The sequence below is a fragment of the Pyxicephalus adspersus genome, chromosome 4 (genome assembly GCF_032062135.1).
Source record: "Pyxicephalus adspersus chromosome 4, UCB_Pads_2.0, whole genome shotgun sequence".
NCBI classification, from domain to species: domain Eukaryota; kingdom Metazoa; phylum Chordata; class Amphibia; order Anura; family Pyxicephalidae; genus Pyxicephalus; species Pyxicephalus adspersus.
This window is the reverse complement of record NC_092861.1, coordinates 102,394,791-102,417,139: the sequence shown is the minus strand read 5'-3', so window position 1 is coordinate 102,417,139 and position 22,349 is coordinate 102,394,791. Positions and strand designations below refer to the sequence as shown.

Genomic DNA, 22,349 nt, shown 5'->3' with positions numbered 1-22,349 from the left:
GAGACGGGACGGGACAGCAGCTGGGAAGGATACATTTTGATACATTTGGACCATAAGACGCAGGGACTTTTCCCCCCACTTCTGGGGGAAAAAAAAGTGCGTCTTATGGTCCGAAAAATACGGTATATTCTTTCCCCTATGTGCTTGCTCTGCTTTGTTGCTTTCACATGTAGGATTTTCACTATTCCTCAGAACACAATTGCTTCAACAATAAAATTTGCTTTCATGTTAAATAGGTTTCCGTGGTTTATATCAATATTTGTGTCATGCCACAGATTTCCAATGGGAATAAAGTCTAGGCTTTGACTAGGCATATCCAAGAAAATGTTTCTAGTATCTAGTAAGTATCTGGGAAGCTTAGCTCCCTATTCTGAGCAAATTCCAAAAAGTTTTTTTTTCTCTTCTGGCCACAATTCCAAAAGACCTTATTTTCTGGAGTATAGGACCTAAAGTAGTTTAATCAGTAGATACTATCCATCTCCACTGTGGATCTTTGCTATCATTTTTTACTGTTACTGTGGTGTATTTTGCACATCTTTGTTTATTGTGCTCCCTGTCAGGTTTTCTATGATAAGTTAATTAGTTCTATGTGGGATATTTGAAGTTTTTTTTTTTTTAACCCAATGCTGATCCATACTTTTATGCAACTTTCCCAGTGACCTATTTGGAGTGATCTTTTGTCTTTATGTTGCTTGATTTGAGTTGTTGCAGGTTCAGTGGTCTTTTGGAAGCAATCTTTTTTAATATGTGTATGCAGACAGCATATGACAGATCAAGTGGCACAGTAAGGGAGATGAATACACTGAATATTTCTTATAATATTGAACTTTCATTCCCTTTCAAAAATTTTGACTATATTGTTAAATCCATAGAATAAAAAAAAAAAAAAAACCTTTTAATTTTGGGTAGTAATGCCACAACACATGACAAATACTATTGCAAGTCACTGGACATTTCTTGTTGTCTTTTTATTCCTTTTTCATACATACGATAAAAATATATATATATATACCCACTAGTTATTTTTGATAACCAAGAAAGGTTGCATTAGGATATAAAGGGATAACATTTGCAGATAATATAGTCAAATACAAATATTATAAAAAATTCTAGTCTGGTGGTTTAAGCAATTTTCTTAATTCACAAGAAAAAAAAAAGACCCGGTTAAATACACAAAAAGTAGAAAAGGCCTAAATATAAAAAGCAAACAGTCAAATTTATGCACAATATCACAAACATTGTATATTACTTGCTATTAAAGTTTTGCTTAAAGTAATGGTAACTATTCTAGTGCTAAAATATTCAACAATACAAAACATGAAGAATTTTAGTATTAGACTTGCTTTTAGGTCTACCGTTTAAATGATGTCCAGGACTAGATTAATTAAAGTGAACTAATATGTTTAAAATAAAACATTTATTGACACAGAAGCTTAAATATTTCAGACAGTTTTTTTACCTTTATAGCATGGAAAAGAAATACCCCATGCATTGCTTCCCGAATGACATCCATCCCTCGAAATGAGAAGGAAAGGTTAGAAAGGCCACCACTCACTTTAGCTCCTTTTAATGTCTCCTACAATAAAAAACACATTGAAACAAAACTTCACAAATTAACATTAAAAAAGAGAAACCTAAAAATGTAGGTATATTATATAGTTAACATCTATGACAACCAATCACAAAAGAAACCACACTGACTTTTTGTATTGATTAGAAAACCTGGGCAGGGTGCTTAAACCGTGATGCATGGCTGTGGGCAAAGAAGGTGATAAGGTACAACCTGCCACACAAACAAGATGGCCTTTTCTTTACATACAATGAATGTTTTATTCTTCATGAATGCAAAATGGCACAGCCAGCGCCACCAGGAGGGACCGACATTCCTGTGCAAGTATGTAAGAATAGATATTAGGTCGGATGTTAGAGCTTAGGTTCACTATCAGTTTTTTCAAATTTATAAAGTTAACAGTTTTGCACAAATAGTATGGCTTCAGAAGGTTGTGAGGAGGGAGTGGTTTTATTAGTTAACTCCTAAATGTGGATCATAATTTTTTGAGTTGATTTGTAAGAGCTACAATTAAATAATATCCCCTTTATGTATGTTTTATATGCATTCCACAAAATTTGTCAATATTACCAGTGACATTTACCACAAAGTATAATTTCAAAGAGTCTGTAATATGTTGCCATTTTGGGTCACGAAGGATGTAAGTCTACAGTTTTGCAGAGAAGTTCTGTGTTAGGAGATACTCAGGACCATCGTGATGGGTGCATAGTCAGACCATGTAATGTTCCCTACAGTTATGTCCTAATGGATTGTGGGGACCACTTATCCATAAGGATATATTCATGAATAGGTCAAGTGAGGGGAAGAGAAAAAGGTGTAGCTTCTTTCTGTGCTACGAAAACAACTCTAAACATCAGGATGATCATATTTAGATACAAAAAAATACTTTGAATGTTGAAGATGTTCAATCTAATGATGCATTAGGAGTAAAGTTAAAGTATTTCCGATGATGAGTTTACCTTGGCAGTTTGTCTATTTTGATAAGCAGTTTGTGAAATTTGGGGGTCGATTTGTCGCACATTGGGTACATAAAGAATGACAAAAGTGAAGATCAAGGAGTTAATCCAACAAATTAGTACTATATATCTCCCTTCAGAGCCAGCTACATGTGCGATATATCTGTATATAAGAAAGTGTTTTATTGCTATACTCCGGCTTTTTTGCTTATTGCTTTTGGGGAAGCCAATTGGAGAACTTAGTTAGAAAAGATTAGGAGGGTTGGAAGCTTGGAAATAAACAAAAAAATAATCCTGTTAAGGTGCAAAACTTCTATGGGAAAGGCAGATCATTTGTAAGAGCTATGTCCTTGATATTAAAGGAAATTATATTAAATGACATTAAAAAAAAAAAAGACATCCCTCTAGATGGTTGTATAAGTCTCTAGGCAGTCAAGGCTGCATTAGATTCAGGAGTGCAAGAAGAGGTTTGTAATTATCAGAGGTCAGTTGAGAGAGAAGGTAGTGTAAAAATAATTGATAGTGGTACTTGGAGTGATAGGAATGGAGAAGGGAGTTTGAACAAAACAGGACAGAGCAAACTCAGGGTAATATTAAGCATAGTATAAAGAGGAAGGGAAAAAAAATCATGAAAACATGGATCACTACGTAATAAAAAGGTTTAGTAATATTACACTAAGGGGGGGGGGGCAGGAAGACATTATTTGCTCACTCCAGAGGTCACGAGAGAGGTAGAACATTCCAATTCCAACCAAGTCTATATTAATAAAGGGAAGATTAAAGGCTCATGCTTATATAGGAATTTAAAAGTCCCTGGATTTTAGATCAAGGAATTAGACTGTTAACTGTTCATAGTATTGCCTGCAGTTTCCTTTCTGTAAAGGGTGGTGCTAATACTACCTTCCTGCGTGGTTTTAATGCACGTGGTCTAGGAACGGTACACGTTGGTTATTGAAGTTCATTCAACCAATTTTGGTTGAAGATATGCTCTTTGGCCTTTTACAATAATCCTGTGAGATCTACAAAAAAAGTACCCCACTCATTAGGAAAATAATCAGCTGAGGTGATATTCTTGAATCATTGTTATACCTGCGATACATTGTCATATAATATTACTTTTTTAGCATAGTTATACTTTCTGTATGTACTTCGGTCATACCTATTATATAGGTGAAACACTGTTATGAAGTGATATTCTTTAAAAATAACTATATCGCTAACATAACTAAGTTTATATTTTAAAATTCTTGTAACATAGTTATACTTCTGTATGTATTTGTGCCATACTCATTATGTAGATGATACACTGTAATACATTGATTTTTTTGAAACCTAGCTACATCATTGCATGTATTGTAATATTTGTATCTATACTCTGTACAAGCACTGTACCGATATGCTACACTCAATTCCAATACATATGTGCATTAATTGGCACATTTACAAACTCTGGTGTTCATATTTTAGAAGTTCCTTTTTTTTCAACAACATACATATATCACCATCATTACACCATTCACAAAATTTACCATATACCACTCAGAATACCCAAAGCCTTAGATCTTTTGAGTCTTTGGCTTTTAAAAATAGTAGCTCACTTTTAGAATAGATATTGTGAAATCCAGGGAACGACCCAAAATGTGGTTGTGTGTAAATAATCCAAGAATATTAATACATTTTATGCAAATAAAGCCTATTTGACCTACACATTCTTATGGCGATGTTAGTGAACAAATAAAAAGAGTAAAGGTGACAGGGCACACCCCTGTATAGTAATTATGTAGTGGAATACTAGAAGAAAGAGTCTTCTACCACTAAATCTGACAATACACATGACCAAATAAAGGAAGACCCACTCTATGCTGTTAAAGGCTTTTTTGGCATCCAGAAAAAACAAAGCTTCTGGACCCGAGGAAGCTTCTGACACCCGAACCTGTTCTAGTACTGTGAACACACAAATATTGAAAGCTGCTGTTCTGCCAAGTACAAGTCAGATTGGGCCTGGTTTGTGTTTTGGTAAAATAATATTTTGAATCACAGATTTAAGTAGGGAGTTCAGTGACGACTTCTACCAGATATTTATAAAATTTGTTGGTTAGACCATCAAGCCCAGGGGCCTTCACATTTGCAGGACTTTTAATTACATTTGATACTTCATCCAAAGAAATGTCAGAGTTCAGATTTCAAAGATGACCTTCTGGAAGATGGAGCAATTTCAGGAATTTGCAACCCACATGAATATCGCATCAATGTGAATACAACGATGTATAAAAATAAGTGAAGACCTCCAGGATTATCTTTAAGAGAATGATGAATTGTCCCTACGGAGTCCTTGACAGATAATACATATTGCAGGTTATGAAATCCTTTGCCAAATTAGCAAATGCTGATGCGTTTCCAAACTTGAAAAATTCAACATCTTTAGAAGATTGAATGATGTTTATATGTTGCGTTACCCAGATGTCACAGGTACGTTTCACATGGGTCCATTTCCTCTTATCAAAGGTGATAGAGAGGGTGGTCCTAAATTGGTCATAGGCTTCTCTAGCTTGTAGACAAGCATGATGACACTTTTGCAGGGTTTTACATTTTGAAGATGAGCTTGTGTTGTACATTTTGATATCCATACTCCCTCTAAATATAAAGCACAGTGAGAGGGAAAGCAGGCTTTTACTGGCAATTCTGTTAGAAAAATAAAATTTATTCACACAATATTTGAACCCTATTTCTAATATGTATCAACTATACTGATATATGGTTTGAGGTTAAACAAACTGTACAGATAGATAGTTTGAACAGTAAACCAAAATGTCAGGGTATTTATCTCAGGGTCTGGACACGTTTCGCCTTTTGGCTTCCTTAGGGGACTGAGACCAAAAGTATGTCTGAATGAAAAAATAAACTATTATCACATATATACATATTGATGTGGAAGGGGTGGAATTATATATATGTACACATACATACACATACATATTCCTACATGAACAAAATTAAGTATAATAAGGCTTCAATGTTATTTAGAAAGTGTTTACTTACTTTACATTCAGTTTTACAAATTATTGGGGGACAGCAGGATCAAAGCATCCCTAGGTTCTCAAACACATAAATTCACTGGAAACACAAATCGGATAGTGATTATATTATTCCAATATTACTTGTTATATTTGTGTTCTTATTCAAGGTATATATTTTATAGTTGCTTATCATAATATATAAGGTGGTTGTTACTATAAGAAATTATTTGAAAACAGATGTGCATATTCTGGACAGATGAATTAGTTATTATTAACTAATAAGATCAAAAGAAAAGTATCCATCACGACACCCATCCCAACATTACCCCTTTCCCATCAACCATCCCACATTATCCCTCCCCACACTCTTCCAGAATTTACTCTAGACCCGTTGGAAATACTGGCTACAGCATCACCTGTAGACAGATCTTTATCTAAGATCTCTATCCATGACCCACCTGGTCCCTCCTTGGATCTAGCTTTATTAGGAGCCATTCCCAAAACCAACAAGATCCTTTTATCAATACATCTACCCCATTACCATCACCCAGTTCAACAGAGGGTCCGATAGATAAATTTGTGATAAAAATGCCACTGGAGGATAAAATCCAGAAGCTATCAATCTATCCTTCCACACTTTAACGTTAAAAGAAACCCAACTTTAAGTTGGGTCTATCATCCTGTCTTATGCATGAAATAGAATATTTGGAAACGATTATAGATACAAATACTATATAGATACAAAATTACTACTACTACTACTACTACTACTACTACTACATAGATACAAATATGTTGATACACAATCCAAGTCTTTGTCTCAAGATATTTTTTTAGCCCATGTTATTGACCCTACGGGGGGCAAGTGCACCCATGGGGACCTACATCCGCATGGGTGCTTTGGAGGTGGGTTAACCATGCCTCCACTTTTCTCCTCCCACGTTTAGGCCAAAAGAGCTCACTCTTTCCATTCTTGGCCTAGGACCTGGCATTTGCCTTGACAGGTTAGGACGATTCCAGATTATACTTGATATATATTGACAATATTAAACTTCCTCATAATGTGAGCCTTTTCTATTTAACAATTAATGCCAACCACATTTACCTCCCTATTATGCTTCCAGTACGAAAATATGATATGCTTTATATATGTTCAAAACGTAAAGTCTAGTGACAAAGCTGTTCTCACATATTTACCCTTTAAATTGAAATGTGCTGTCTTATATGTACAAGATTAACATTGATCTATGCATTGTAAAATATTGTAATATTATCTGTTGTAGTGGATCAACAAAATACCAACACGTATAAAAATGTAATAGAATAATAAATTGTTACATTATGTAATCAACACATATTATTTAGGAATATTGGTGATGTTTTGCTTTAATGGGTGACAATTGTTTCAGATGAACCTTTATATTTAAATTCACTGGGATATCACTTCTATATCTCTATAAACACCCTAGGCTACACATGCTACTTACTAGCATGCAGCCCCATTCAGCTGCTAAGAATGCTAAGAAGAGCTAAGACGAGATCTTGCCAGAATTCGGCAAGATCTCACGGGATTTCGGGGGGAACACTGTGTATCACTCAATCATCCATGCATATATAAGTAGGATGTCAGCAGCATTAGTCCCTGCTTGAGGCTGTGCTGCAGACACCTTGTTACAGACCGACTGATCACACTGAATCACCAATGTAAGTACTTTTCCCTCTGGCGATCTGTTAAGTTTGGAGCTGGTGTACATGTGCAAGCATGCATGCATGTAGGCATTAATGCATGTGCATATACATATCATATGGATGTACATACTAGCACACCTTTAATTTAATTATGTGCTTTTAATTTTTAACACATAAGAAGCTGGGAGACGAAAATTATTATTCCCCACCTCCACAGTAATACCACTTATTATCTTTTGGACTGGCAAAGCAAAAGTGACTAAGGTAAATGCACCATTATGGCTACACAATCTAATAAATTATTAAGGGGGTCACCTTTATAGCAATTTTCATAATCAATATCTATCCATATATAGGAATTGGGATATTAGCACTTTAATATACATATTTACTCCCTATATTCAAACACAGGTATGGGGTTAATTACTGATTGGTTTTCAGCAAATAAAGTGAGGCTTCATAGTTACCTATTATGATACATGCTTTTTTAGTTACCCATCTTTATAAAGTTATAATTTCTATGATTAATAATCTTATATACATTTCAAGTGAGCTTTAAATCATTAGCTCGAATTAATCGATTTTATGGATACCAATCAACTCATGGATGCTCCTTTTTAAGGTTAATTACTTTCAGCATTCATAGTACCACAGTACCATCTAGTGGATTCTGTAGACATAACTCTCTTTTTTGTTTTTTTACATATACACCTATTTTTATTTCTGAACAGTAGACCTGTTAGCTTATGAGATATTGCTACCCATTTACAATACTTTATATTTTCATACAAGCCAGAAATAACAATACATATATACAGACAAATAATAACAACTAATTCATCTGTCCAGAATAAGCACATCTGTTTTCAAATAATTTCTTATAGTAATGCCCACCTTATTTAATATGGTAAGCAACTATAAAATTTATACCATGAATAATACCACATTTATAACAAGTAATATTAGAATAATATAATCACTATCCGATTTGTGTTTCCAGTAATTATATGTGTTTGAGAACCTAGGGATGCTTTGATCCTGCTGTCCCCCATTAATTTGTACAACTGAATGTTTAATGTAAGTTAACGCTTTCTAAATAACATTGAAGCCTTATTATACTTAGTTTTGTTCATGTAGGAATATGTATGTGTATGTATGTGTACACATACATATATATAATTCCACCCCTTCCGCATCAATACGTATATATGTGATAATAGTTTATTTTTTCATTCAGACTTACTTTTGGTCTCAGTCCCCTGAGGAAGCCAAAAGGCGAAACGCGTCGGAACCCTGAGATAAATACCCTGACATTTTGGTTTACTGTTCAAACTATCTGTACAGTTTGTTTAACCTCAAACCATATAATAGTATAGTTGATCTATGCTAGAAATAGGATTCAAATATTGTGTGAATAAATTTTATTTTTCTAACAGAATTGCCAGTAAAAGCCTGCTTTCTCCCTCACTGTGCTTTATATTTAGACTTACTCAGGCTTGGCAACTGGTAACTTCAATTATTTAAGGAGTACCTTTTGGTAGAATCCATCTCCCCTTTCCCTTCATTACGCATTATCCATGCTTTAAGGTATTGTTTAATAGATTTTTTGTTAATGTTGTTAATGAAGAAACGAGGAAAACGTCAAATACAATCTGTAGAAATAGGCATTTGTTGTTGGATATTGATAGCAGTGAATGAGCTGTTATGACTAATGGATAGAAAGTGGCATGTTGAAGTCTCAAAAGCAGATCTGAGCTTACCAGTACTCTATCCAATCTAGACAAAATATGATGCACTGATGAACAACATATGTAATCCTGATCCAATGCATCTAATAAGATCATAGTAGATGAATAAGTTTTAAAAGCAAGATCATTAGAACATTTTGGACAAGATTGGTGGAAATTACATTTTCAATCTTCGGCTGGGTTGCATACAACATTAAAATCTCCGGCTATAAGTGGGGAAGATGAGTTATAAGCTGTAAATAGATGTGTAGTTAGCTTATTTTTTTGATTTGGGCCATAGACTGCATATATGATTAATGTAGAAGTTTTACATTCAAGTGAATTAATTCACTTTAAGGGGATTAAACAAAAGACAAGAAGGCACACTTGTGCATCTCGAGGGAAACAAGTTATTTTCACTTAAGGAAGGTATTCTTCACATTAAGGTTTGTGAAAGTGTGGAACATGCTCCCTCAGGAAGTAGTTTTAGCAAGTTCTATAGATTGCTTTAAGAAAAAGTGGACAATTTAATTTAGAGACAACAGAAACTGTTGATCCAGGGATTAACAGATTGCCTCAAAGGACCTAAGCTTTTTACCTAAATTACGGCAGCCTATCTTCTGTCCAAGGGATTGCAAAAAGACTCCATTGGTCTGTAGTGTAGATGCTTGTGTAGGAAAATGTAGCTGCAGGAGCACCCCAAACTTTGTCTACCCACAATATAAAAATTAGGGTAAAGCAAGACTGAGAAAGGTGGGTTTCGTGCAGCACAGATATATCCTCAGTAATGTTTTTAGATGACAAATGATCTTTGATCGCTTTTGGGGAGAACATAGGCCTTGCACAATCCATTTCACCACTTTAGTCATGATAGCCAGTAGTGGTGAAACGTATATAACTTTATTGTAAAGTAATAACACCTGGCAGCTAAGCTGCTTCATGTGTGAAATAGTGATATATCATGAAGAAAAATTATTTTCATAAAATTGTTGTAAGGGATAGTAAGCAAAAACAAAGAAAACATACTTTAACAATAAGGACAAACATAAATTGGAAATATATAGTGTCTAACTTCCTTTTATCCGGGATGTTGGGGAAGAACCATAATATTTGCAAAGTAGGTTGTGAACTTGACCCAGCTAGAATAACCAAAAAGAGACTAGTCAGATATTCAACAGCAACGCAAGTTGTACCAGAAGGAGAAGATGTACATAGGAGAAGAGACTAATGAATATTCTTAGTCTGGGGACTGGGATGGTGGAAGGGATGATGAGTCATCAAGGGTATCCACAAATGTAGCTGCAGTAGATACATTAGTAAAAGAGTGGATTCCTACAGAAAAAGTAAATATTTTCAAAGTAGCAGGATAAAGTACATCTAATTTGTTTGTGTATTAAAGTAGTACAAAGTATTAACAAAATAGTAATTTTTGCACAAGCTTATAACAAAGGTGCATATAAAAAAAAAATTTGGATAGCAGTGACCATAATAAAATCCTAACTAGACCCGCAGGCTTCCTGCTTTCCAACTTTTGGGAACTTTCTCATTTACACCTGGTTCTAAAGTCATGGTTTAACACACGTTGAGAGAGTTTTATTTTTTCACCAAAGGATCAGTGGATTACACTTTTATCCTCAAGGTGCCATGACCAAGCTGCTCTCAGGGTTAGCAATGGTTCCTACAGCTAACTTGAGCAAGTGATTTGTTTTTCACCAATCTGTGTTGCTGAACTCTACATATATCCTTTTTATAGTTTAACACCGGTACAGTGGACAGATGCTGATATAGTTTCTTGTAGTCCCGTTTGAATTTTGCCACAAGACTTGGACCATGACATTGGAGCTGTACAGCCATGTTGTCATAAGGCACTGTGATTGTAAGTTGTGCCCTATGATGGGGCAATACTATGATAACAGAGTAATGATTTATGGTGTTGTGGTTTATATTGTACTGTACAGTGTTTTATCCTCAAATGTGCCGCCTAAAACTCTCTGCGGTCACGTTTTACTTCCCCCCAATAGGGTGCTCCTCTTCAAAGAGTTAAATGTTGGAGCTGTGTTTTTTGATTTGCCTATACTCAACCCCTATCCCCACTAGGCATACCCTTTCCACAAAAGCTACAATTTAACCCCCCCCCCCAGGTTGCCATCAGTCACTTAACATTTAATACTGATAACACACTTTTGTGCAAATAACTCAAGACTAACTAGAGTCTGCAAAGAAATATGAAGATTATATCCCTAAATGCGAAAGGGCTTAATTCCCTTAATTCCACATTGCCATGTGGCCCTTATCCAGGAAACACACTTCTGCCATGACATAGTTACATAGTAGGTTAAGTTGAAAAAAGACAAGTTCCACCACTAGGGAAATAAACATATCCCAGATATAAAACCCTATAAGACATAGTTAGTCCAGAGGAAGGCAAAAAAACCCTGGTACAATTTGCTTCAACAGGAGAAAAAAAGTCAGTTCTGATTTCATGAGGCAATCGGATGTTCCCTGGATCAACAGTCATTGTTATTCTTACTTTAAAGCCCTAATACCCAGTTATATTCTGTGCTTCTAGAAAAATATCTAGCTTTTTCTTAAAGCAATCTATAGTAGTTGCTGAATCTACTTCCTGAGGGAGCCTATTCCACATTTTCACAGACCTTACAGTAAAGAATCCCTTCCTTATCCGGAGCTTAAACTTCTTTTCCTCCAGACGCAAAGAGTGCCCTCTTGTTCTGTGTAATGATCTCAAAGTGAATAATGGGGAAGAGAGTTCTCTATATGGAACATTTATATATTTAAACAGGGTGATAATATCAGTTCAGCTAATCTTTCCTCATACCTGATCTTCTCCATTCCTTTTAATGATTTAGTTCTCCCTTCTCTGCACTCTCTCCAATTCAACAATGTCCTTTTTGTGAACTGGTGCCCAAAACAGGACTGCATATTCCAGATGTGGTCTGACCCATGCTTTGTACAGGGTAACAAAATACAATCTCTCAAAAACAGTTTGCAACTGTCATATCATGGAACATCACTGGACTCTAAGTCCCGAGGAGTAAGCATGATTGGCACACGACTATACACGTTTGACAACATATATGCACCCAATATCGACCAATTGCACTTTTTGGAGTAAGTTCTTGACATAGTGAAGGAATTTAGTGAGGGTGTGACCATCAATGGAGATTTTAATATAGCACTGGATCCTAGTAAAGAGGTATCTAAAGGAACATCCCACCTACCATTTTTCATCCTTAAGAGACTAAAAAGACTCTTGTATACCCATCAATTTATTGATATCCAACGGAGTGGGACTACTCTTGTTAACTCCCCGAAACACAAAACATATTTCTGCATAGACCATTTTTAGTAAAACATGAAACCTTAGCGAGTGTGCAATCAACCTCGATAGGTACTGCTACTTTCTCTGACCATGCACCGATCAGTATATAGCTCTTGCAGTAGATATACAGATACCCAGGCCTTGTGCCTGAAGACTAAATGAGGATCTTCTGCAATCTCCTGATACTGGTTTATTGGTGGAAGGGGAGCTACGGAAGTATTTTTTTCGCAACTCTTCATCGGTTCAAAATCCCTTGGTGGTCTGGGAGGCCCATAAGTGTGTTAAAGGAGGCCTCTTTAAAAAACTTGGGGCACAGGGCAAAGAAGGAAAGGCAAATGAGGCTCAACACTCTCCTGCACAAGCTATACAAATTGGAAACCACTCATAAGCGCTACCACAAACCAGACTTAGAAGCGCGTATAATTTGAATACATGAACAAATAGCTTCTATAAGTCATGAAAAGACCAAAGCACAATTGTCCAAATGTAGGGGCTTTTTCTATGAGTATACAAATAAATGCGAGTCAGCTTTAGCGCACGCTATTGGAGCAAAAAGGTCCCAGTCAAATTGTCACGGTCCCTTCTGTGACTGAGGTTAGAAGATCTGTGAGACAATCTACACCTGAGGTTATCTGACAGTCTCTTTGTTTTTTTACTTGTTTCTATGTTGTTTGTAATGACCACACCACTTGTATCAGCTGCAGCTGGTGGTCATTACTGTCCCTCCATTTAGTCTTGCCTCACACTTCATGCTATGCGGTTGATATTCACTTCTGGGAGGAGAAGAACTGGTGTGTTGTCCTCTTCGAGGTCCTGCTCCTCCATTTGCTATTTAAGATAAGTTGAACTACTTTTGGTGTTTTGTTGTTCTTTTGTTGTTACTAGGCCTCAGGGAGGCACTGGTTCTTTCATCAGGGAAGGAACCAGTAGTCTCAAGCCCAGTCACTATTCCTAGGGCAATTCAGGGCTACTAGGGCCTAGGTTCCAGTGTATGAATATTCCCACCTTCAGGGGATATTCATACGGTCAGGAGTCAGGGCTAGGTTAGGGTGTCTGTAGGGGTTGACCGTTTCCTTCTCCCTAACCTTTGATGGCCTAGTCCCTTGTATTTATCCTTCTGTTTTTCTCCCCTCCCCATTATCCGTGACACATAAATACCAAACATTCTCTACCAAAAGCTAAAAAATTTCAGATCCTCGACGGACTCCCTAGCTCCACAGGAAATGTTAGATGCCCCAATTGCCAGAATTTCAAATGGCACTTTTAAAGGCAGCGACAGGCAAAGCCCCAGGTCCAGATGGACTAACTCTGGCCTAGTACAAAATATTTCAAACCCAATTGGCTCCACCTATGTTAGCAGCATTCAACTCCATTCTGGAATTAGACTCTCTACCAATGGCGGCTCATATTACTGTCATTTCCCCACAATCATGTGCGAACTATAGACCCATTTCCCTACTGAACAATGATTTAAAAAATTTTTCTAGTATCATTGCGTGTAGGCTGACTCCTGTCCTGCGGTCTTTGATACACAATGACCAAAGCAGATTTCTACCATTTTGCGAACCAGGGACAACACGGTTCGCACGCTTAATGTAATTAACTATGTACACTCCAACCAAATTCTCATGATGCTCCTCTCTACGGATTCAAAGAAAGCATTCGATAGAGTGGACTGGGCCTATCTCAAGTTAATGTTAACACATTTCGGTACCTCGCCGAGGCTCCTTAATTGGATGGAGGCTCTTTACTCTAACCCCCACAGCTCTGATAAGAGCTAATGGGGTCCTCTCTGAATCATTTTCCATTACAAATGGGATGAGGCAGGGATGTCCCCTTTCGCCTCTACTATTTATTCTCATGCTTGAACTCTTCTTGAGACGAATAAGGTCCAACCCAAACATTGCAGGAGTATCCACAGGTGACACCTCTAATAAAGTAGCTGCATATGCAGATGATCTGTTATTTTACATCACCTCCCCAGTAACGTCCATCTCCAATCTATTTAAAGAACTCCAAGATTATGCCCAAATTTCCAACTTCAAAATTAATTTACAAAAATCTGAGGCTTTAAATATCACAATACCCCACAGAATGTTTTATAACCTAACACCCCATTTTAATGGGTGAAAGGGGCCACAAAATACCTGGGCACCCTCATCTCAGCTGATCTAGCAGGAACAGCCATGTTAAATTTTCTACCACTGCCTAACATGATTAGACACGATCTGCAGAGGTGGAGACAAAATGGGTTTTCATGGTTCGGGCACTGCAACATCCTCAAAATGAACGTCATGTCCAGACTACCTTATCTGTTACAGACTCTACCAGTATGTATACCCACCTCGCTGTTATTAAAGTTTTGCTCTGAATTTATACGTTTTGTATGGGGCAATGACTCTCCTAGAATTAGTTTTAAGGTCCTTAGATTGCCAATGATGCAAGAGAGCATGGCCCTCCTGGACCCAGTATTACACCATGTTGCTGAGCACCTAACCTGCCTGATAGACTGGCGTAGACACAAAGATCTAAAAGCTGGATCCAACTAGAAGACACTCTTTCTCACATACCTATACATTTACTAGTTTGCCTCCTAGCATCGCCACCTGATACAGTCGCCCAGGCTAGGAATCATGCACTCATCAGGGAGACCCTACAAGTGATTGCATTATATCTATGTGACTCTGGCGTTGAGCTCTACCCTTCCCCAATGTCCCCGTGTCTTAGGCCACCCAGCATTCGGTTTCACAGATCTCATTTTTCGACATTGGAGACGGAGGGGAATTATTCGGGCTAGGCAATTCATTTCCTCAGGCGCATGGGCATCAGAGGTCCAGTTGCAGAATGACTATTCACTGCTCAATCTGGGTTCCTGGAGAACATTGCATCTAAACACTTTCTAGGTTCCCTACCTGTTCTGCAACAATTTAGTAGGCCTATCTGGCGCTGGAGCAGACATGTACTGCAGAAGGTCCGGTGCGGGGTGCCTTATCACATTCATAGCAATTGTTATTGTCACAATACTCTGGGCATACACCCACGTATGTCGGTGGATGGGAGGGGGAGCAGCAACAGTCCTTTTCGGAACAGGGGAGAGAAACTATTCTACTATGGCCATAAGGCCTCTATTAGTAATCAGTAGAAACAAACTACAAAATACTTACAAGATGGTACAGAATGCCAGTTGTTCCAGCTAGAATTTACCCCCATGCTAGTTCTCTCTGCTGGTGGTGTGAAAAGGCCCCGGGCATGTTATTACATATATTTTGGAGTTGTCCACTGGCCTTTTTGGGGAAAGGTAGCAGATACTATAAAAAACCTTACGGACGGATCTATTCATAATAAACCGGAGCTGGCTTTGCTCTACATCTCCACCATGTCCAGAAAAATGTATTGTTCCTCTTTACTATGCCATTTATTAAATGTTACAAAGATGTGTATCCCCTCCTTGTGGGAACAAACAGGACCACCGACTATGAAACACTGAATACATAGGGTAAATTACATCAGGGCAATGGAAGACTTAATGGCCAATGATGAAAATGAAACATCGAAAACCAAAACCACGGGCACCTGGTTTTATTGGGAACAGTTTGTTTGGTCTGCAGAATATCTTACCCTTCAGCAGTGTTTACCTTTATTATTTCCGGGGATAACGTGTACAATGTAAAATGGGGAAAATATATTTATATGTGTGTTACTATAAGAATTATTAGAGACTACAGGCTTTTCCTTTACTTTTATAACTTTTTTTCTGTAGACCTGTATCTTACCCCCCCCCCCTTCCTCTTCATTTCCCCCATCTTTCTTGGTTCCCCCTCCCCCTTGTTTTTCAAGTATTATAATAATAAAAATGTTTTGACCTCCGACTTGGCCACTAAAAGATGATGTTGATAAATTTTGATGTTTGTATATTGTTTTTAAGTGCTATAGTATATATATATACCAATATAGTCACTTATTCTCGGTATTTCCTCGTTGTATGTTATTGGTTTCTTGGATGTCATTTTTAAAAATAAAATTAGGACCTCTGGTTCCAGCGCCCCATGAGAGTGTAACGGCATCCAGAGGCTCCCGCTCACCAAGAGGAAAACCGCGATCCTCACCAGACACACAGCACTTGCCAACCCGCTGCAATACTGCCAACTGTAGAAACACTTAGATAAAGCCTCACGAGAGGACTCTTCCACCCCGAGGAAGCAGCGTGACAAGAAACCCGCTCTCAAATCCAAGATGGCCGACAAACTTCATCTCTCTCAACAGCATGCAGCATCGCCTCCACCCAGGCAAGTACTTAAATCTGCCAAATCTTCTTCTGACCACACGCTCATAGCGGGCGCTGTGGCAGTCTTTTTAAAGCCCACACTGCAGGAAGTTATAGACTCAGCCATAGGGAAGGAAATTCAATCCCTGAGACAAGAACTCAGGGATCATGCATGCAGGATAGACACAGTGGAGGAAAGAATCTCCTCCATAAACGATGATGTGATTCAGACCTCTACCAGTCTAATGACTCTGGAAAATAATGTTGGTAGTTTACTGGAAACATGGAAAACTGGACAACATGGAAAACAGGTCTCACAGGAATAACCTGCAGATCATTGGAATACCAAAAGCTGTGAAACCGGGCAAACTCATGGACCTGTGCGCTAACACGCTTCCAGATCTCCTAGGTCTACAAAAGGATGTGCAGGGTGGAACGGGAACACGGCTTGGGTCAGCCGCGCAATGAACACAGTGCACCTCATCCAGTGATTGTAAAATACCTGGACTATGTGGATAAAAACCCAATTCTTCAAGCCTATCGAGCCAATAGGAACAGCTCGCTGGAAGGTGCTCCTTTACATATTTTTGCAGATTACTCGGCAGAGGTCCCCCGCAAGAGGAAGCCATTCTAACCCCTGTGTTCTCAGTTATATCAACGTAGGAGCAAGTCTAGCTTGACCTACCCAGCAACACTGCATTTATACAGCCAGGAAGGGGAACACCACACCTTTACCTTCGAGGATTTTGTTCAAGCTCGGATAACCTCCCTAGTGCGGGAAAATACCCCAGAAAGGGGCCTCCTCCCCAGAAACCTCACACTCGCAAGTCTATCAAAAAGTCCGGTCCCAGTCACCGAAAAAAGCAACTAATGGAACCACACTCCGGAAGACTGTCAGCTTCAGACTGTCAACTGTTTTGCGAACTTAAAGAGATTCTCAAGATCCTCACAGGAAGATCCTGGAGTACATTACCTTTTATACGAAAATTATCATGAAACATTAGGGGCCGAGACCCCCCAAAAATAGCATGGCGGTCCTAAAGCACCAGAAATGCATGAAGGCGGACACTGCAATGCTACAAGAGACACATCTGGGAAGGGATTTTTCCAGAATGCAGAGATTGTGGGTGGAAGAGGTACTGGGTGCCCCTGCTGTCGGAAGAAAGGTGGGAGTTCTGTTCCTGTTAAACAGAAATTTGCAAGCTGAGGTGGGGGGGGGGTACATAGTAACAAGGAAGGGATATATGTGAAACTCCATTTAACACTGGGTAACACCAGATGTATCATTGTCAATGTGTACGCCCGGAACACTCTAGGGATCCACTTTTTTGCGCAGGCTACAAAATGGGTGGCCAGGGACTCTTCCCCAAATTTATTATGGGCAGAGATTTCAACTCCGTTGTGTGTATCTGAAGACAGGATGGGTCCCTGCCAACGGGCTGGCCCACCTTTGAATGGGTAAGACTGGGGACGTGATCAAGAGAGCTCCCTGAGTATTTCGCAGAAGCAACAGATTTGCGAGATGTTTGGCCCGTTAGAAAGACTACTTACCTGTGTCACAAGTACCTCTCTCGCAGTCCAGAATTGATTACCTATTCTGTATAGATCCACGTGTGCAGAGAATAGACTCCCTGCAAACCTTACCCATGGTCATCTTTGTTTATGCACCCATAATTATTAGGCTAACTGGCACTATTCCTAAAGGGGATGCATGGATTTGGAGATTCCCTTCCCATTTATGCTCTGACCCTGCTTTTCAGGCGGAGCTCAAATTAGCATGACTTGACTATGTATCCAGTAATTCTGCAAATAGGGACAACCCTGTTTAATTCTGGGAGGCAGCCAAAGCCTATCTTAGAGGCAGAGTTAGGGGTTAAATGTCGAATCAAAAGAAACGGAAGAAGCATAATTACTTAACAGCCTTAGCAAAATTGAGGGCCACTCAGTCTCAAATGACTACTGATCTAACTAAAGAATCGAGATCTTAATGGCTGAAGGCCAAAACTTAATTTGACACATGGCTGGAGAGATACAAGCAAAACAATGGGAAACATAATGACTTGAACCTGCACAAGTTTGGAAATAAGGCAGGGAAAATGGCCAATTTGATACACCCTAAATACAAACCCACCTTCATCCCTGCGCTGTATACTGATGAGGGATCGGAAGTGACCCACCTGGCTCAAATTTCTGCCGATCTAGCGGATTTTTATACTGACCTATACAAGGAAAAAAGATTTTCTCTCAAGTGATGGAGATTTTTTGGCTGCTCTTTCGTAGCCCTCTCTAACCCAGAAACAGCTGAACGTACTTATTACGAATGCTGAAATATATAGTGTAATATTCCAAACAGCTAATGGCAAAGCCCCAGGCCCTGACAACCTTACTTCAGAACTTAACAAAATTCTGAAGCAGGATATAGTACAAGACCTGGGCCATCTGTATAATCATCTGTGGGGGGTCTGGATAATACCTACCATCCGGTAAAGAATCATACATAAAAGTTCTTCCTAAAAAAGGAAGGGATCCATGGGACCCAGCAGCATACAGGCCAATATCCCTAATTAACCTAGATGCCAAATTTTTATTCAAAATTATGGCGGATCATTTAGCCAGGTTTTTACCATCTTTAATATCACAGTCCCAGGTGGGATTTGTGTGTGGTAGATCAGCCACGTCTAATATGGTACTAGCGGCTCTGGAAAATGCAAAGTCACACCCACAACAAGATATAGCAATTGTCAGTATCGACGCGGAAAAAGCATTTGACAATATTGATGTCGGATGGCTTTTATTGTCTTTACAGAAAATTGGAATGCAGGGCCCTTTTCTTGATCTACTTAAGACCATGTAAGACAAACCGCAAGCCAGGGTTCACACCACTGGTTTTCTCTCCAAACAGATACCACTCAGGAGAGGGACAAGACAGGGTTGTTCTCTGCCTCCTTTGCTTTTTATTATAGCACTGGAGACCCGGGTACGCCATCTGCAAGATTCCCCTGAACTCCATAGTATCCATATAGGGGGCAAGGTAGAATTGCGCACTGCATTTTTTACCGATGACACATTATTCAACTCCGATCACGCGACAGATATCCCTCAAATTGATAGAATTTTTCAGGAATATGAGAAGCTGGCGGGCCTTAAAATCAATATTACCAAAAGCGAAATACTGCCATTAACCCCCTGCGGAATAGACCCTGGCTGACCAGAACGTCATTCCAGCTGGCCACCGAGTGTATAACCTACTTAGGCATTAAGATAGGAAAGGATGTCTCTTCGTTATACAAACTCAATTATCCACCGTTGAATAATAAAATAAACATAGTTACATACAGTTACACAAAAGGTTAGATTGAAAAAAGACATAAGTCCCTCCAGTTCAACCACTAGGGAAAGAAAAAAATATCCCAGATATCAAACCCTATAAGACATAGTTGGTCCAGAGGAAGGCAAAAATAACCCTGATACAATTTGCTTCAACAGGGGAAAAAAATTCCTTCCTGAGTCCATGAGGCAATTGGATGTTCCCTGGATCAACAGTCCCTGTTATGTTTAGTTTATATCCTTAATACTCAGTTATATTCTGTGCTTCTAGAAAAACATACAGCTTTTTTTAAAGCAATCTATAGTAGTTGCTAAAACTACTTCCTGAGGGAGCAGATTTCACATCTTCACAGACCTTACAGTGAAGAATCCTTTCCTTATCCGGAGCTTAAACTTCTTTTCCTCCATACACAGAGTGCCTTCTTGTTCTTTGTAATGATCTCAAAGTAAATAATTGGGAAGAAAGTTCTCTATATGGACCATTTATATATTGATACAGGGTGATCATATCCTCGTAGCCGAGCTCCTCCATTCCTTTTATTAGTTTAGTTGCCCTTCTCTGCACTCTCTCCAATTCCACAATGACCTTTTTGTTAACTAGGGCCCAAAACTGGACTGCGTATTCCAGATGTGGTCTGACCAATGCTTTGTACAAGAGCAGGATTATGTCTCCATCTCTGCAGTCTATTCCTCTTTTAATACAAGAAAGTACTAGCTTTAGATTTTGCAGCTTGGCATTGCATGCTGTTACTAAGTCTATGAGCTACTATAACCCATGAGCTACCATAATCCATTTCTGACTCTCCAAAATGTATTCCCCCTAGACAGTATGAAGCATGCATGTTGTTAGCCCCCAAGTGCATAACTTTACATTTACCTTTATTAAATGTCATTTGCCACTTGGCTGCCCAATCAAACAGTACAACAACCTCTGCTTATAGAATATAGGCATGCTGTATGGACTTAATTCCATTACATAGTTTGGTGTCATCTGCAAACACAGAAATGGTACTTTTAATCCCAAACTCAACATCATTTATGAAGATGTTAAACAGTAAAGGTCCCAACACTGAACCCTGGGGTACACCACTAATAACCTTTGACCATTCAGAGTATCAATCAATAATTACAACTCTCTTGATGCGGTCTTTAAGCCAGTTCTCTATCCATTTACAGATTCACTTTTCTAAACCTATTGAACCTAACTTGCATATTAATCATCTGTGGTATACTGTGTCAAATGCTTTAGCAAAGTCCAAGTACTCTATATCAACTGCTATTCCACCAATTACTTGTTTACTTACTGCCTCATAAAATGAGAGTAAACTTGTTTGACAACTTCAGTCTTTCTTGAAGCCATGCTGACTATCACTTATAATAATATTTTCTATGTGGTTCCTTATCAAACTCTCAAGGACCTTTCCAACTACAGTGGTTAAACTAACCAGTCTGTTACCTGGTAATGACTTTGCTCCCTTTTTGACGATAGGAACCACATTGGCCTAACGCCAGTCTATCAGTACCATGCCAGTGACTAAAGAGTCTCTAAAAATTAGAAATATTAGCTTTGAAATACCCGAGCTCAGCTATTTGCGGACACGTGGATGTAATCCCATCAGTTCCTGGTACTTTGTCAACCTTAATTTTGCCCAATTGTTTCTCAATCATATCAATTTTCAGCCACTGTGACTCATTTAAGAGAGTGACATTGCTGTTATGAATTAGGACTTTTCCTTTGTGTACACAGACCTAAAAAAAAGTGTTCAGTAAATCTGCCTTTTCTTTATCCTTTTACCAAACCAAAGACATCCTTTAAGGGGCCTACATGCTCAGACCTGATCTTTTTTGCTGTTAATATATTTACACATTTTTTGGGGGTTTACCTTACTTTCCTTTACAATCTGTCTTTTATTTTGAAGTTTTGCACATTTTATCTCCTTTTTACATCTTTTGTTATATTCTTTATGGTTTTCAAATGATGAAGGGGATCATTTTTTTATTTTTGGAATGGCCTTTTTTTGTTCCTTGTGGCTTTGTTAACATCATCTGTGAGCCACAAAGGTTTTAATTTTAGTCTCAAACCTATTACCCATTGGAATATATTTTTCAGTGTGCTTTTGCAGAACAGACTTGAAACATTCTAATTTCTGTTCTGTGCTCCTTGAGGACAATATTGTCTCACAGTCCAAGTCACAGAGAGCTGCCCTTAATAATGGAAAATTTGCTCCCATAAAATTACATTTTTATATCTTATTTTATATATATATATATATATATTTGATATATATTTAGTTTATATCTTTCCTGTTTACAACATACATTAAATGAAATCATATTATGGTCACAGCTACCCAGATTCTCTTTTATATGCACATTTATTATACGCTCAGCATTGTTAGATAGAACTAGGTCCAGCAGAGTATCATTTCTAGTTGGGGCTTCTATAAACTGTACCATAA

General features: G+C 38.2%; 1 protein-coding gene across 4 annotated transcripts in view; it reads right to left on the bottom strand.

Moving 5' to 3' along the window:
• MTR (5-methyltetrahydrofolate-homocysteine methyltransferase) overlaps positions 1-22,349 on the bottom strand; it is a 316,459-nt gene that overhangs the window by 154,081 nt on the left and 140,029 nt on the right. For all 4 annotated transcript variants that reach the window (XR_011920422.1, XM_072409188.1, XM_072409187.1 and 1 more), the window contains one exon: positions 1,460-1,576. Coding sequence is in view for 3 of the 4 variants with exons in the window: in XM_072409188.1 (XP_072265289.1) it covers positions 1,460-1,576 (117 nt within the window). In the remaining variant the exon portion in view is untranslated. The remainder of the gene's footprint in view (positions 1-1,459; positions 1,577-22,349) is intronic.